The 14,758-nt window shown below is 38.2% G+C and overlaps 1 protein-coding gene across 1 annotated transcript in view; it reads right to left on the bottom strand.

Annotated features, from left to right (window-relative positions):
- adamts17 (ADAM metallopeptidase with thrombospondin type 1 motif, 17) overlaps positions 1-14,758 on the bottom strand; it is a 448,852-nt gene that overhangs the window by 66,442 nt on the left and 367,652 nt on the right. Inside the window, exon 21 of the mRNA XM_034184238.1 lies at positions 10,901-11,053. Within this exon, the coding sequence (XP_034040129.1) occupies positions 10,901-11,053 (153 nt within the window). The remainder of the gene's footprint in view (positions 1-10,900; positions 11,054-14,758) is intronic.

The raw sequence follows: 14,758 nt of genomic DNA on the forward strand, positions 1-14,758 counted from the left end.
GATGCAGCAAATGCGGTGATGAGGGGCCAAATTATTGCCATTGCTGCCACGAAAAAGAAACAGAGACAGAAAAAGCTAAATGAACTGCAGGACAAATTAAAACTGCTGGAGGTTGAACATGGCAAATATAAAAATCCTCTCTTGCTTCAGGAAATCAAAAAAATCAGAGACAAAATTAATGATATATCATCACATGCCTGGAAACTTCGGAAACAACAAGCTGAAAAAACAATCTTTAAAATAAGAAAAAACAGAATAATGAAATTTTAACTAAACAAGATCAAATACAATCTGCTTTCAAAGATTATTACAAAAACCTTTTCAAAGATTTCTGCAGGTAAAGAAGATGAAATAAAACCTTTTTGGATGGCCTCAATTTACCCTCCATGTCTGAGGAACAGAAATAAAAAATTAGGAGCGGAAATAATGATATTGGAAATACAAAATGCGATTAAAATGTTAAAGAACAACAAGTCCCCTGGGAGTGATGGATTCACCTCAGAGTGGTACAAGGCATTAAAAGAACCACTTATACCACTGCTTTTAACAACATTCAATGGGCACTCAAAAAAATTCAAATCCCTCCTAGCTGGAAAGAAGCCATCATCTCACTTATACCTAAAGAAGAGAAAGATCTACTAGACTGTGCTTCATATAGGCCAATTTCAGTTTTGAATGTGGACTATCGTATATACACCTCAATTATGTCCAAGAGAATGGAAAGGATACTGCCAACTTTAATTCATAATGACTAAACAGGATTCATTTATAGACAGACCAAAGACAATATAAGACGAACCCTGCACATAATGAATCACATTCAAAAACAAAAAACAAAGCAGTAATAATTAGTTTAGACGCCGAAAAGGCATTTGATTCAGTAAGCTGGCTGTACTTATTCCAAGTGTTAAAGAAATTTCAAACAGAAGACGAAATAATACAAAATATTGGGGTCCTATATGATAGTCCGACCTCAAGAATCAAAATTAATGGCTATTTGACAAACACACTGACTCTGGAATGAGTAGTGAGACAGGGTTGTGCCTGGTCCCCACTTTTATTCGCTTTATACTTAGAACCATTAGCCCAATATATTAGACAGACAAATACAATCAAAGGTATAGTAATAAAAGTATAGAACATAAAATTGTTGTATGGCTGGGGGGCCTGGCTGCCTTTTTGTTTCTGTCTTTTGGTTTTTCCTTCCAGGTGGCTTGCATTTGGGACTGAGTGGCTGTGTTGCTGAGGTTATCAGGACCTCACCCTGATCACCTGCGGCTCGTCAGGACTCACAACTGTGGTGCATCTATATGGATTGGAACATGGTGGCATTTTAAGACTGGAGTATACAGTGTGTATTTGCCAGAGACCTCGACCTTGTGACCAGACGGGTGAGATCGTCGTCTCAAGAGCCATCTCATCATCAGTGGATGCAGAGAACGTCCAGGGTTTGATGCACGGTCTGTGAAAGAGGAGGGGGTGAGGTCTCACGCTCGTCAGCACACTTCCTGAGGTACGTCAGATTTTGTGACTAACGTTTATACAGTCAGTAAATGTGGTGTCCCTCACACCTTATTATATTGAGCTGTACGTTAGTCATGTATCGGCTTCCACTGCAGTGGAGTTTTGTGAACTGGATGTTCCATGCCTGCAGGTTGGGAAGCTGATTAGTAATTAAGCCAGGAAGTGTTTGCTGTTTATGTACACCTTTGAGTGGTCTCTCTGTGTGTAGAGTGTGGACTCACATAATGGTTCCTTCTTTCACAGACTCGGTTTGTTGCGGCCACCTGGGGGTGTCGGCGGGGTCCTTGGGTCCGAACGGCTTCTGGCTCCGGACCGTTAGCGCTGCTGGGAGCGCACCGTATCACCACCACGCCAGACCGCACACTCTTTTGTTGTTTTTGTATCACATCACTGTTATGTATTAAATTCAGTTAGCCTTTGTACCGTGCTCTGCTTATTTCATACTGGGTCCTTCAAACGCTGGTCGGTTCTCCGAGCTGCGTCCGACACATAACAAAAATTGCATGTTATGCAGATCACGTCCTACTATTCCCGACTAATCCTGACACGTCTATACCCAATGTAATAGATTTCCTTCATAAAATTGGGCCACTGTCTGGATACAAACTGAATATACAGAAAACTGAAATTCTTTCCTATTGGCAACCCCCTCTAGACTTCAGAAAAGCATACCCTTTTAAATGGCAAACCACATCTCTTAAATATCTAGGTGTGCTGCTCCTTAAGGATCTAAATACAATGTTAACAAAAACTATACTCCTCTTTTTAATAATATTAAGAAAGATTTGTAAAAATGGAATCTTATCCCTTACTTGAGCCTACGCCAAAGGATTGAAATTATAAATGAACGTCCTCCCCAGATTTCTCTACCTGTTCCAGACCCTTCCAATTTCTATTCCAAGATTCATTTGGCAGGGTAAACAACCCCGTATTCGATTTAAAACTCTACAATTAACACACACACACAAAAAAAGAAAAGGTGGCTGGGGTTTACCCTGTTTAAAGAATTACTTCATCTCAGCCCAAATCAGAGCTCTGATATATTGGTGTGACTCAAAATACGAAGCTCAATGGAAAAACATTGAATGTAATATATTACCGGATGTTCATGTGCAGGCTCTGATGGTGGATGAAAAACAATTGGGTCAGATTGAACAGATTGAGAATCCCTGGATATACTCAGTACTTCATACCTGGAAAAAACTAATTAAAACACACAAACTTAACAAGGATGTGAAAATCATAAGCTGGTTTGCTTACGATACAAGTTTTGTCCCAAATAAAACAGATCCAAGATTTAAGTTCTGGATAGGGAAAGGCCTAAAAATGTTTTATCAAATTGTTAAAGAAAATTACATAGAAAGCTTTGAAAAGATAAAAGAATCCTTTGGCTTAGTAAATAACGATTTTTACAGGTACTTACAAATAAGAAACTATTATAACCTAGAAATTAAACAAAGCAACAAGGACCGTAATCCCCTAACTGATCTTTTTATTAAGGCATATAAGTCAGAACTTTATGGGGGGATAATATCTGAATTATATAACTCCATAAATAACCTGGACAATCATTCTACTATCTACATTAAAAATAAATGGGAAAATGAAGGTAATTTTGCTTTAACAAATGAGGAATGGGAAATGATATGTACATCTCAATGGAGGACCACAAACTCTCATACTTGGAAGGAATTTGGCTGGAAAAGTGTATCGCGCTTTTTTTTTAACACCATGTCAAAGTACCCACTACTCACAAGGAAACACTCAGTGCTGGAGAGGATATGGATGTCAAATGGCTCACCACTATCATGTGTTTTGGGAATGTCCTGTAATTCAAAAATACTGGATGGAGATTAATAATGCACTACGACGTATCTATAACACCACCATTCCGCGAGACTTCAAAACTATGTACCTGGGCCTGAAAACTCAGACAACGAACAAAATAAACAAATATTTATGGAATATACTGTTGACAGCAGGAAAGAAAGCTATGAATGAATGAATGAATGGATTTATTCGGCACACACACAAATCCGAAAGAACAGAAACATACCAATAATATGAATGTTATATAAACAAGCCTGTGAGTCCGAAAGGGTGTGGGCAGAAGCAAAGCTTATCAACGCCCACCCCTGCTAGAATGAGTCCAACAATTATAACAGTCATAACAACATATACACAAATTCACAACACACTACATATCAACACAGACATACACTTCAATATTCAATTACATTTCAATTCATGTATAAGTATGTTATGTATAAAGCGCCAAATCACAACAAACTTGGCCCAAGTCACTCCATATTAACCCTGCCGACCCCCAGAGCAAGCACTAGGCAACTGTGGTGAGGAAAAACTCCCTCTTAGGAAGAAACCTCAAGCAGACCAGGCTCTAGGGGGTGACCCTCTGCTTGGGCCGTGCATAAATACCTGTATACGTACATACATACACACACATTATATACATATATACACTTATACACACACATATACACACTCACATATATACCTATATACATACCCACTAACACATAAATAAATATACACTACATATATACACATACATACATTTATACCTACACATATATATACATACCCCTACACATATACACATACATACACACACACACACATGTATACATATATACACATACATACTACATATATGCATATACATATATACACACACATATACACGTACATATACATACATATTGACTGATTGATCATTTATTTTGAGTTTTACAAAATAAGCATTTCTTTGACATCTACATTTACCCACATTGGGTTGAAAAGAACAGGCAATACAAACATACACGCATACATACCCGCGCACTTAACCCGAAAAGGGGTGGGATGAATACGAACTTATTTAATCCCACCCCCAAATACCCATACGTTATTATGACCACTGAGTGTGACCAATATTCCTTTTTTATTACTATGTAATTGATATCATATATTAGTGATGAGTATCTATAATAATAATAATAATAATGATAAAAACAATTCCCACCATAATAGACAGTAATAATGACAATAATTATTGTCAATCAAAAAAAATTTTTTTTTTATTTCTATTATTATTACTACCATTTTTTTTAATTGCTATTGATATTGCTGGTGTCATTCCTTAAGCCATTTTCATGTCAATAAATTCCCCACATTTACTCAGAAAATGACTATTTAAAAGGACTATTCTTGTGTGTGTTGATGGTAATTCTGTCTCATATATATATATATATATACACACACACACACACACACACACACACACACATACATACACATCATACATGCGAACATACATACACAAAATACACACATACATTACCTATACACACATAATACATATATACAATTATGCTACATTCATTTTATTATTTTATTAATTTAATTACCTTAACGTTTTTATTAATTTATCATTATCATTATTATTATCATTATTTTCTTTTTTTCTTTTTTTTCCCCTTCCCCTCCTTCCCCATTTGTCATATGTGTGGTGCATTAAAAGATGCAAAGTATTTTGTAAACCTGCTGCCAGAGAGGGGTCGCCCCCTGACACAGGTCCACCCTTTGCTGAATGTCCTAGGCTCTGCATTAAAAGACAAGGTTTTGGAGTCTGCTGGCAGAAGGGGGAGACCTTTGAGCAACAGACCCCCACTTGCCGACCCTGATCTGGTGATAATGATGTAAGTGATGTAAAAGGGGGAAACAAGGAGGAAAGAAAAGGAAAAGTCTTTTTATGTATCAATAAACTTACATATGTACATATTTATATAAATGTAAACATAAATATACATATATGTATATATATATACATACACACATACACATATACATACATATTATACATACACATATATACATACACACATACACATATATATACGTACATACATACATACACACACGCATACACACACATACACATATATATATATGCATACATATATACATACATACATATACATGTTTCCCACTCTCTCTAAGTTATTACCATCATCACCATACTTCTATTTGACTAGCATTTCAACTACAGGATCATGATGTATAAAAAAAATACTTTTGACCATGGTTACGACACCGGCAATAACAGGTATTATGCAAATATGTTTTTTGAATTGATGGATGTTAGGACATCGCTTGAGCTGAGGTGCCAAACTATTCCACAGCTTAATGCCACACACGGACACACAGAAACTTTTCCTGGTAGTTCTCACTGCCTTGACTTTAAAGTTACCACATCCCCTCAAGTTATAGCTTCCTTCTCTCTGGGTGAAGAGACTCAGAATTTTACTGGGTAATGAGTTTTTACTGGCTTTATATAATAATTGTGCAGTGTGAAAATTAACCAGATCTGGCATTTTCAACAATTTGGATTGCAAAAATAGACTATTTGTGTGATCAAGATATCCTACCTTATAGATGATTCTTATTGCCCGCTTTTGGATTATACAGAGGGGATGTAGCAAACATTTGTAATTGTTACCCCAGATTTCTATACAATATGTTAAGTAAGGAGAGATTAAAGAACAATACAATAAATATAATGCATTATGATCCAGAAAATATTTTGCTTTGTACATAATAGAGACATTCTTGGAAACTTTTTTATGTATGTGGCTGATATGAGACTTCCAGCTTAATTTACTATCGATGGTTATCCCTAAAAATTTGACTTCTGACACTTTATCTATTTCGACACCATCTATATTTATTGGTAAATTAGAATTGACATTATGATTTCCAAAAAACATGACTTTAGTCTTATTTATATTTAGGGATAATTTATTAATATTCAACCACGTTTTCAGCTTAATTAATTCACTATTTACCACATTAATAAGTTTGCTATAATTAGCACTGGAATAGAATATATTGGTATCATCTGAAAATAATAATAATTTTAATAATTGTGACACATTAAATATGTCATTTATATAAAGATTAAAAAAATGTGGACCCAGTATGGATCCCTGTGGGACCCCACAAGGGATGCCCAAACACCCAGATTTAAATGCACCCATCTGCACAAACTGATGTCTCTCCGTTAAATAGCTTTGAATCCAGTTCCAAGCCACTCCCCTGATACCATATCTTTCCAATTTATTGAGTAGAATTGAGTGATTGTGTCAAACGCTTTCTTTAAATCAATGAATATTCCAACTATATAGTTTTTACTATCTAAGGTGTTTGTAATCGCTTCTATTGCTTCAATTGTTGCAAGTGAAGTTGACCTACCAGACCTAAACCCATATTGACATTCGTTAATTATGTTATATTTTTCTATAAAGGATCCTAACCTGTTGTTAAAAAGCTTTTCTAAAATTTGGGAAAATTGTGGAAGTAGAGAGACTGGTCTATAGTTTGTGAAGATATGTTTATTTCCATTTTTGTATAGTGGAATAACTTTTGCCATCTTCATTTTGTTCGGGAATGTCCCAGTTTGAAATGACAAGTTACATATATGAGTCGGGTTTTGATATGCTTTTGATTATTGTTTTTACTAGCTTCATATCTATGTCATAACAGTCAGTTGATTTTTTATTTTTACATTTATTAACAATATCTATTATTTCGGCTTCACTAACACTGGAGAGAAACATTGTGTTTGGATTGATTTTTATGAGTGATTTCTGCTCCTTGTTACAACCATCGGAAATTTTTGCTGCCAAGTCGGGTCCAATATTAACAAAGAAGTTATTAAAACCATTAACTATGTTATACATATTATAGATGTCCTTGTTCTTATCAATAAAATAATTTGGATAAGAATTACCTCTTACCTTATTTTTTGTTATGGTGTTAAGAATTTCCCAGATTCTCTTGGTGTCATTTTTATTATTATTTAATAGATTGGTATAATATAATTTCTTGCTGGCTCTGATTATATTAGTTTGTTTTTATATAATTTATATCTATGTTCAGATTATTTTGTCCTTAGTCTAACAAATTGTCTGTATAATGTATTCTTCTTTTTACAAGCATTTTGTAGACCTTTTGTTAACCATGGACTTTTGGCGACAGTACTGTTTTTGTTGACTTGGCGTATTGGACAGTTTATCTCATATAATGAATTGAAAATGTCTAGAAATTTATTGAAGGCACAATCCACATCATTCTCCCTGTACACAGTGTGCCAATCTTGTTTTGTTAAGTCATTATTGAGGTGATCTATTGCTTTTTGGGTTCTTACTCGTTTAAATGCAGAGTATTGGGGTTTTACCTGAAAATTACAATTGGAGTCATACACAGTGAACAGAGGAAGATGGTCAGTTATGTCACAAATCAATAAACCACTTATATTTTTAGTTTCTATATTGTTTGTGAAGATGTTATCTATTAGAGTTGTTGTGTGTTGGGGGGTGTGGCTGGATATTTTGGTGTTCTTTTCTTTTCTTTGCTCTCCAGGTGGCATGCGAACTGATTTGTCTGTGGAGAAGGTGCTGGCTGAAGAATCCTTCACCCTCATCAACATCATGTGCAGCACCTGTGAATGGTGCTCACATGCAACCTTAAAGACTTTCAGCTGAAGCAGATAATTGGATGGCGTTCTGCATTTAAGTCATGTGTGATTCAAGCAGAACTGCCGGGAACTCAACCTTGTGATGTTCGTTTGTGAGACGCTGAGGACCGCGCCTGGGTTTGACACATCAAGCCCGTGAAGCAAGGAAGGGTGAGGGACACATGCTGTCAGCACACATTAAAGGTGATTAAGTGTTTGACTAATTGTGGATAGTAACTTGGTATTTTGTTACGCAGTATACTTGAATTGTGATGAGAATTGTGCTGCTTGCTTCTCACTGCTGTGGCATGCGGATAAGTGATCCTCCACCTGTTGTGAGAGAGCTGCTCATTTACATAAAGCTTAAAATACAGACCTGCATGTGTTGCTGATAGTGTGTGTCTTTTTGAAGGATATTAGTTATAACTGCTGACTTACCTCACCTCTTCTATGCTTCGCAGAGAGTCTGTTTGTCGTGTCCACCTGGGGGGTGTTTGGCGGTGGTAGTGGGTCCAGGAGCGCTGGGCTTCGATCCTTTTGGGCGCTGGAGAGCGTGCCAGCCTTCACTCCACCAGAGGGACGCTATTTTTGTTTTTACACTTTGTTGTGCACTAGCGGGTGAATAAATACATTGTTTTTGTTATTGGAACCGCTTTCTGGTTATTTTTAGCGCTGGGTTCTGTCTGACGCAGGTCCGCTCCTCAACCCGCGTCGACACATAACAAGAGTTGCACTATTCAATGTAATTCTGCTTGGCCTGGTGATAACTGGGTATAAGCTCATGCTGTACATTGTGTTTATAAATTCAACAGTTGATGTGTGCCTATTGGGGTTTATTAAATCAATGTTGTAATCTCCACATATAAATATTTTTTTGTTATTTATTGATGAAAACATTCTGTCCACCCAGTTTGTAAATGTAGCCATATTTGAGCCTGGCGCCCTATATAAACAACTTATAATAATGTTTTTATTGTTTCCATTATAAATTTCTATTGATATACATTCTAACACATCTTTTATTGTTAACGTCATACTTTCTATTACCTTAAATTTAATATTTTTTCCGCACATATATAGCAACACCTCCACCTCCTTTATTCACTCTGTTGATGTAATTTAGATCATAACCATCCAACTCAAATTGTATTCCTTTTTGCGCATTGAACATTTCTGAAATTATTATACTAAAGGGTTTTGTAAACTGCTGAAGAAATTCTTTGATACTGTTAAAGTTTGTGTACATACTTCTGCTGTTAAAGTGGATAATTGATAATTTACCTTCTGTTTTAACTGTATTATTGTAATCCTGTTCCGTATAGTAGTTGCAATGAACGGTATCAGTCGAAAAAAAACATATTATTCGGGTCTATTTCGTTTTCCAAATCCATTATCTTATGTTCGGTGTACTCAGTTGCTTTTAATTCCAATAATTCCTGGTTTATTATCCTCTGTTGTATTATTTCATCTCCTGAAGTAGAGATTATGGGTTTTGATTCAATGGTTTGTGAAGTAGAACTAGTTTTGTTTTTTTTTACTTTTTTATTTCTCCATACATTATTGACTCATATTTCATATTTTTCCAGCTCTTTTATGTCCTTAATAACCAGCACCTTAGCTACTTCAGGAGACCCATTCAGTTTAATGAAATTCCTGACCCATGTATTCTGAATTTTGTTTGTTTTCCTTAAGTATCTGGCTTTTTTAGCAATGTCTGCATTTGTTTTTGTCAAGTGATCATTCAAATAAACATTCGTACCATTCTTTTCTTCCTTGCCTCAACAATATGACCTTATCCTTTCTGTTGAGAAACTTCATGATAAGCACAGGAGGAGCACCTTTCTTCGTAGGGAGAGGGTGACAAGCTTCAAGACAATTTACGTCCAAATCAATGTCCCTGGACGGCAGGAACGCGGCGACCTGTTGTTCCGCAGAGCTCTCCTCCATCTCGCCAGGTTCCAGATCACTGCCCGCGGCCACTGCGTGGGCATATGAGCGGGGTTTAATCTTTAAACCAGTCACAACCACATCGTTAATCCTTGAGTACTGCTCCAAGTCCTCAACTCTCTTCTCGAGAGCCTCGATCCTCTTGTCCTTGTCCTCTAATAAGGCTCGTAGTCGCGCGACTTCCTCCACTAGCTTGAGTATCTTGTCCTGCTTATTCTTTATGTCAACTACGTCCAGTGACACTAACTCAAGCGCCTTTTTAACCTCCTCCGACTCCTCCACCACCGATCTTTTCTTTGGTCCCATTTTGTAGTGATTTCGTCTTCGGCTGTTTACCCTGCTCGGTACCTCACCTGGTAGCAGCGTGGCTAACCGCTAGCCCCGGTCCCAAACTGCGCTGAAAATTACTGTTTTACATAAGTCCAAGGTCCAATATCCTTTTTTTTACGTTGTATTTTTATCCATAGCCATTGTCCGTTTAGTCCGATTCCGAAGAAAAAAATTATATAAATAAGTTTTCAAAGTTTCTTTTGCCTCTTCTCACGCTGCTCACACTCGGATAACCCGGAACTCCTCGGATCCAACCCGGAACGCTATCACGAAGAAATGGATGACCCAAACGGCTCCGACTATCAAAGACTGGACTGACATAGTAATTGGAATCAGGCAGATGGAAAAAGTAACTTTTAGGCTCAACCTAAACTTGGACATTTTCCATAAACTCTGGAACAAATGGGACCTGTATACATGATCACCTGGATGCTTTATTATTATTTTTTTTTTGTATGTTATTTATTTTTTCTTCTACATCCCACTCTCTATGTCAAAATGTTTGTTATGTGATCTGTTTTGTTGTGTTTTGCTGTAAAAAAAAAAGGGGGAAAAAAATAAATAAAGTTGCTGATTGATTGATACCTTTGACCAGTCTCCAGTCTTCCACTCGTAACATTTGGAATAGTCCTCGCAGGGCTCCACCTCGGTAGGCTGGGACAGAGGGTCACATAATCCCTGCGGGTTGGTGCAAGACACGGTCCGTGTGCGAACACCGTGACCACAATCCACTGAACACTGCAGACAGAAACAAAAAGATGGGATATGTTTTAAAGAATCAGCACTGCAGTCAAGCCACAATGAAAATCTACAGTCTCCTTCAACAAGGACAAGTCATCTGTTTGTGATGTTCGGTTTCACATCAAAAGATAATTCAATTCAATTCAATCAATCAATCAATCAATCAATTTTTTTATATAGCGCCAAATCACAACAAACAGTTGCCCCAAGGCGCTTTATATTGTAAGGCAAGGCCATACAATAATTATGTAAAACCCCAATGGTCAAAACGACCCCCTGTGAGCAAGCACTTGGCTACAGTGGGAAGGAAAAACTCCCTTTTAACAGGAAGAAACCTCCAGCAGAACCAGGCTCAGGGAGGGGCAGTCTTCTGCTGGGACTGGTTGGGGCTGAGGGGCTGGGGCTGATAATGTTTGCAATGGCAACTTTGGTTTCCTATAAATACGAGGGCTGTCAATAAAGTATAGGTCCTTTTTATTTTTTTCAAAAACTATATGGATTTCATTCATATGTTTTTACGTCAGACATGCTTGAACCCTCGTGCGCATGCGTGAGTTTTTCCACGCCTGTCGGTGATGTCATCCGTCTGTGAGCACTCCTTGTGGGAGGAGTCGTCCAGCCCCTCGTCGGAATTCCTTTGTCTGAGAAGTTGCTGAGAGACTGGCGCTTTGTTTGATCAAAATTTTTTCTAAACCTGTGAGACACATCGAAGTGGACACGGTTCGAAAAATTAAGCTGGTTTTCAGTGAAAATTTTAACGGCTGATGAGAGATTTTGAGGTGATACTGTCGCTTTAAGGACTTCCCATGGTGCGAGACGTCGCGCAGCGCTCTCAGGCGCCGTCGTCAGCCTGTTTCAAGCTGAAAACCTCCACATTTCAGGCTCTGTTGAAACAGGACGTCGTGAGAGAACAGAGAAGTTTCAGAAGAAGTCGGTTTCAGCATTTTACCGGATATTCCACTGTTAAAGGAGATTTTTTTAAATGAAAGACCCGTCCGCACGTTGGGACGCAGCCGGCGCAGTGCGGCGGCACACGAAAAACACCTCCGTGTTGATAACCATTTGTAAAATCCAGGCGGCTTTTGATGGCTTTCAGTGGAGTGAGTATATGAGAAATTGTTTAACAGCTGGACATGTTCCAACTTGTCCTTAAGGCTTCCAACAGAGGTGTTTTTCCTGTGGCGGAGCGTCGCGGCGGCTGCGAGCCGACGCTGCAATCCGTCTGCACGTCTTTCATTAAAAAAAATCTCCTTTAACAGTGGAATATTCGGATAAAATGCTGAAACCGACTTCTTCTGAAACTTCTCTGTTCTCTCACGACGTCCTGGATCAATAGAGCCTGAAATGTGGAGGTTTTCAGCTTGAAACAGGCTGACGATGGCGCCTGAGAGCGCTGCGCGACGTCTCGCACCGTGGGAAGTCCTTAAAGCGACAGTATCACCTCAAAATCTCTCATCAGCTGTTAAAATTTTCACTGAAAACCAGCTTAATTTTTCGAACCGTGTCCACTTCGATGTGTCTCACAGGTTTAGAAAAAAATTTGATCAAACAAAGCGCCAGTCTCTCAAACTGTCTCACCATTGTCACACAGACCTTATACATATCCTGCACACATATCCTGCACTACACTCACATTCATCGCTGCCACTCCAGACTTCCTCGTGCAACTCTTCACTTGGCACTGTGTCATAAGCTTTCTCTGTATCCACAAACACTTGCTTCACTAGCTTGAAACACTTCTGCTACTCTTTCTGATAACTTTATGCTGTGGCTGATCATCTTAACGCCTCTGTAGTTACTGCAGCTCTGCACATCACACTTGTTTAGGGTTAAAATAGGAACCAGCACACTTCTTCACCACTCATCAGGCATCCTCTCACTTTGCAAGATTTTATTAAACAATCTAGTTACAAACTGCACTGCCATCTCTCCTAGACATTTCCATGCCTCCACTGGAATGTTGGCCCCACAGCATAACAGTGGAGTGGAGCAGAGAAGGATTTTTCATGCAACAAAACACATCAAATCTCATCTTGGATCTCCCATATGACTTCTGGCAAATTGAAAAACTTCACCTTGTACACTTTCATTTTCATTTGATGTGTGATGACAAATTGTGCAAAAAATGTCCATTGCTGCCTTGAATTTTTTTTAAATTGCTGAAACATTCCTGCAAAAACAAATATAATGCAATACAAAAGTACCCTCAGCCGTATGAGCATGCACCTTTTAATGGTGTCGGCAGGAGGGCACGTGTGCGCATAAGTGAGCATTTGAAAAGAACAGAAGTTAGCTTTGACCACGTGTGATGTGTGTGCACGCTGATGTGTGCAAGATGTGTTGTACATCACTCCAGAGGTATTATCAGGTTACAAAAACAGCATTTTCAGTTTTAGAAGTATTTATTTCTTGCTAGATTTTACATAATATATAACAAAGAGGTTATACAGTTGTATGCAAAAGTTTGGGCATCCGTGATAATTTTAACATTTTTCCTTTATAAATCATTGGTTGTCTGGATCAAAAACTTCAGTTAAATATATCATATAGCAGACGAACACACTGATATTTGAGAAGTGAAATGAAGTTTCTAGTATTTACAGAAAGTGTGCAATAATTATTTGGGCACCCTTGTCATTTTATTGATTTGAATATATTTAGCACCAATTATTGGAACACAAAATTGGTTTGGTAAGCTCATTGACCCTTGACCTCCTTACACAGGTGAATCCAATCATGAGAAAGGGTATTTAAGGTGCCCATTTGCAAATGTTTCCCCTCTTTGCATCTCTTCTAATGAGTGGCAACATGGGAGCCTCTAAACAACTCTCAAATGTCCTGAAAACAAAGATTATTCAACATCATGGTTTAGGGGAAGGATACAAAAAGCTATCTCAGAGATTTCAGCTGTCAGTTTCCACTGTGAGGAACATAGTGAGGAAATGGAAGATCGCAGGCACAGTACTAGTTAAGGCCCGAAGTGGCAGACCAAGAAAATGTCAGATAAGCTGAAGCGAAGGATGGTGAGAACAGTCATAGTCAACCCACAGACCTGCTCCAAAGACCTACAACATGTTCTTGCTGCAGATAGTGTCTCTGTGCATTGTTCAACTATACAGCGCACTTTGCACAAAGAGATGCTGTATGATGCTGCAATGCAGAGGAAGCCTTTTCTGCATACACGCCACAAACAGAGTCACTACAAACAGAGTGCTGTGGACTGGTGAAACTAAAATTGAGTTATTTGGACATAAAAAGGGGCGATATGCATGGCTGAAAAAGAACACAGCATTCCAAGAAAAACACTTGCTACCTACAGTAAAATTTGGAGGTGGTTCCATCATGCTGTGTGACTGTGTGGCCAGTGCAGGTACTGGGAATCTTGTTAAAGTTGAGGGTCACATGGATTCCAGTCAATATCAGCAGATTCTTGAGAATGATGTTCATGAATCAGTGACCAAGTTGAAGTTGTGCCGGGGCAGGATTTTTCAACAAGACAACAACCCTAAACACTGCTCAAAATCTACTAAGGGATTCATGCAGAGGAACAAGTACAATGTTCTGGAATGGCCATCTCAGTCCCCTGACCTGAATATTATTGAAAATCTGTGGTGTGATTTTAAGTGGGCTGTCCATCCTCAGAAACCAATAAACATGACTGAACTGGAGATGCTTTGTAAAGAAGAATGGCCCAAAAATACC

The sequence above is a fragment of the Thalassophryne amazonica genome, chromosome 2, assembly GCF_902500255.1.
Source record: "Thalassophryne amazonica chromosome 2, fThaAma1.1, whole genome shotgun sequence".
Taxonomy (NCBI): domain Eukaryota; kingdom Metazoa; phylum Chordata; class Actinopteri; order Batrachoidiformes; family Batrachoididae; genus Thalassophryne; species Thalassophryne amazonica.